The 3,533-nt window shown below is 67.4% G+C and overlaps 2 protein-coding genes across 2 annotated transcripts in view; one reads left to right on the top strand and one right to left on the bottom strand.

Annotated features, from left to right (window-relative positions):
• Positions 1-325, top strand: part of H696_03985 (hypothetical protein) — a gene marked incomplete at both ends in the record, with an annotated part of 524 nt that extends 199 nt beyond the window's left edge. Inside the window, one exon of the mRNA XM_009497853.1 lies at positions 102-325. Coding sequence (XP_009496128.1) covers positions 102-325 — 224 coding nt within the window. The remainder of the gene's footprint in view (positions 1-101) is intronic.
• A 123-nt stretch (positions 326-448) lies between these two features.
• Positions 449-2,861, bottom strand: H696_03984 (homogentisate 1,2-dioxygenase). Its single transcript, XM_009497852.1, has 5 exons — positions 2,708-2,861; positions 2,099-2,598; positions 1,819-1,939; positions 1,334-1,664; positions 449-1,154 (listed from the first exon to the last, which is right to left on the bottom strand). Exons 1-5 carry the CDS (start codon positions 2,782-2,784, stop codon positions 675-677), a joined length of 1,509 nt encoding a protein of 502 aa, XP_009496127.1. The 5' UTR covers positions 2,785-2,861; the 3' UTR covers positions 449-674.
• Between the last annotated feature and the right edge of the window lie 672 nt (positions 2,862-3,533).

Raw genomic sequence — 3,533 nt, 5'->3', positions numbered from 1 at the left:
CCCCCCCCCACCCCCGGGCTCGGGACTCCGCCGACCTGCCCATCAAGCGCGATCCCTGGCTCCTGTGCTAACCCTTCGCGGCCCCTTCGCGCCCGTCGCAGTGCCTCACTTTGCGCAGGACTCCCGCGAGGGGCTCTTCCGGCGGACAGTCAACTCCGAAGCCGTCAAAGACACCATCCTGGACATGTATACCCAGAGTCCGGTCACCACGTCCGGTGTCGAGGATCCGCACGCCTTTGCCCGGCAATTGCACTCGGTCGGCCGCAAGCGGCGCCTCCACTCGGACCCGGTGCCGCCCCCCGAGCCCGGGCCACCTTCCGAGTAGAGCCATTCCCCCCCCCCCCCCTCCCCCCAAGCCTTCTCCTTTTCTTCGCCCTCCCCTCCCTCCCCCCGTCCTTGCGTTCCCCTCCCCGCCCCCTCCCCCCTCTGTTGAGGATAGAAATAGACCTGCTCCTTGGGGCGAGAAGATGTGATTCCATGGGATGTGATTGAGGCAGGTGCACCAGGGCACAAAGAGCCCCGTGTGGAGAGAGGTGAAATGACATGGGCAGTCCCGCGGTGCCAGGAGAACCAGCACAATGTGCAGCCCAACCAGGACGCCGGGGGCACGTCGGAGCACGACACAGGGGAGACCGATGGCCATGTGCTGTGCGCTCGGCAGCCTGGCTCCTGCCTTAGGCGGAGGAGTCCTCGCGGATGGCCTCCAGCCCATCGGGGTTGAAGCGCACCGGCATGTTCTCCCAGCAGCTCACATACCGGGGCTGAACGACGCCCGAGCGCTCCAGCGCCCAGCGAGTGGGGCTGAGCATGAAGTGCGTCTCGAACATGAAGGCCTGGGTGCCGTCGGCGATACGCCGGGGCTGGAGCTTCTCATCGCTGGCGGCGATGAACGTGTTGCGGTCCGGGCCATGGGGGGTCATGGTGTTGTGCAGGGACGCGCCACCCGGGGCGAAGCCGTCCTCCTCGCCGCCGGCCTTGGCCTCGTACGCGCCATTGATGAGGCCCATGAACTCGGACATGCAGTTCCGGTGGTAGTACGGCGGCCGGAAGGTGTGGTCGGCAACACCCCACCGCGGGGGGAAGATGACGAAATCGGCCACAGCAACACCGGGCTCCAGGCTCCGGCAAGTGAGCACGGTGAAAATGGAGGGATCCTGCGCGTGTGGGTGCGTGGGTGCGTGGGTGCGAGGGCAAGGGCCGGACATGTCGCAGGTGAGTGGGAGCGAGCACATGCACACGCATGCACACCAAACGAGCGGGCTGGCGGCCGGCAGCCGGTGCCCCGGGGCCGGGCACCGGCGGCCAAGCAATCCAACAGACAAGAGCAACGTACACAATGATCGAAGCTGACCGTGTTGATGACCATGAAGTTGGCCAGGTCATACTTGTACGGGGCATAGTTGCCGTGCCAGGCGACCACATCGTACGGGGTGAAGGGCTGCGCCGCGGAGAAGAGCTTCCCCTGGAACTTGGTGACCACGCGCCACCACTCGTCGGTCGGGGCGCCATCCGGCCCAGGCGCGGCGACATTGGTGGCGGCATCCTGGTCGTAGTGGGCCATCGGGTACTCGAAGTCCCGGGGGTTGGCCAGGCCGTTGGCACCGATCGGACCGAGGTCCGGCAGGTCGAAGCGCCCGTTGAAGACCTCGAGAACATACCCGCGGCTGGGGTCGAAGAGGGGAGAGAGAGAAAGGGAGAAAGAGAGAGAGAGAGAGAGAGAGAAAGAAAGGGAGGATGTCAGGAGGGAGGGGGGGGACCACTACCACCAGGCAACAGGGCACAGGGCAAAGGGAAGCCGGTGGCCACCGTCGAACGTACGCCTGCTTGTCGTGGAGGTTGACCGAGAAGCGAATGCCGCGGGGGATGACGGCAATCTGGTTGGGCAGCAGGTCCATCATGCCGAACTCGGTCTGGATGTCGAGACCACCGAGCTGGGGGACTGCGCGCGACGAAGCGGCCGGCCATGGGGGGAGATGGTGTGAGAATGGAAAATTGCCGGGGGCGGGGGCGAGCAGTGGATATGACGAGGGGGCACATGCGCAAGGGGGCGAGCGCAGGCCGGCGAACGGCAAAGCGCCTGTCGGGAGTGGGGTCGCACCGATCAGGAAATCACCGTCACTGTTGTAGAAGGAGGTCCGCTCCATGGAGCGGTTGGCCGTGTACACGTGGATGGCCAGGCCATTGCGGACGGACGCGGAGCCAGCACCGGCGACCGACTTCAGGCCCGAGATGAAGTCCGTGGCCTCCGAGTCGGCCGGCATGCGGAAGGGCGACCAGCGGAGCTGGTCCGGCACCGGGAGGGCCACGGTCGAGCAGGAGAAGTCCCCGACAATCTCGGTGGGGGCATTGATGGCCGAGTAGCCGCGGTGCCCGACGGACGGGCGGATGCGGTACAGCCAGGAAAAGAAGTTGCCGGTGGTCCGGGGCTTGGTGAAGGCCGTGCCGGACAGCTGCTCGGCGTAGAGGCCGCGCGGGCAGACCTGCGGCGAGTTCTGCCCCTTGGGCAGGGTGTCCGGCAGGGCCTCGGAGGAGAAGTGCGACCCGAAGCCGGTGTGGTAGCGGTACCGGGAGGAGGAGGCGCCGTTGGCGTTGACCTTGCTGCGGGATCATCGGTCCGGGTGTTAGGCATTTCCACGCGCAAGAGGGGCGGCAATTGCCCGAGCGGAGGCACCAGGCGAACAGGAGGCAAGCGGGCTGGCACACGCACGTGTAAGGGGAGAGCTTGACGCGCTTGGCGCTGGGGGCGTCCATGACGGCGTCCATCGGGGCAGAGGAGGAAGTCATCGGGCAGGCAAGCAAGGGAGGAAAGGGAGGGGAGTGTGCACAGGGGGGAGGGGGTGAGGGCACAAGTTCACCAATTCTCTGGCTCAAGCCCCCGGGCGGTGTCTAGAGCATGGTGGGGCTTTTTAATTCCCCGCCCGGGACGACAGCAGGACGGGATGGGAGGGGTCGGGGGGGCGGGACGGGGATGGGCAACACACTTGGGCACCGATAGGATGGGGGGGGCACCCCAATCCGCCCCCTCCCGCCCCCCCGCCCCCCGGCTCCAGCGTGTGCGACGTGCAGGCCTACCTCGCATTCGTCCATACCCGCAGGCCGCTGTGCCCATCAAAGGGCGCGCCGATTGTGCCCCGGCAGCCGGCTATCATTCAGGAACCTCCCAGTCAAGGGCGCCGGCTGCCAACTGAATTCATTCGTCACAATGAGCACCCCCCTGGCCGGGCAAGCGGCCTGCTTTTCTTGGGGCCCTGTGTGATGACCCAGTACCCCCGGGCGATGAGTCACAGCCCGGCCTGGCCGGAGCCCAGTTTCCGGGCGCGCCGGCGGCCTCCGCCGCCCGCCGGGGGAGGCTGAGCCAACTCCAGCGTCATTCCTCGTGCCAACGGACGCATGCAGTAGGCGCGCGCGAGGGGGGGGGGGGGGGGGGGGGCCCCCGGTGGTGTGCGCGCGGGGGGCCGGGGTACGGTGAGGACCCCCGTAGCTTTCAAACGGCAGGATGGGCCCCCGAGGCACGGGCCAATACTCGGGTGGGC

This window comes from Fonticula alba, assembly GCF_000388065.1.
Source record: "Fonticula alba strain ATCC 38817 unplaced genomic scaffold supercont2.6, whole genome shotgun sequence".
Classification (NCBI taxonomy): Eukaryota; order Rotosphaerida; family Fonticulaceae; genus Fonticula; species Fonticula alba.
The sequence above is the reverse complement of the archived record's forward strand: the minus strand, read 5'-3'. Positions and strand labels throughout refer to the sequence as shown.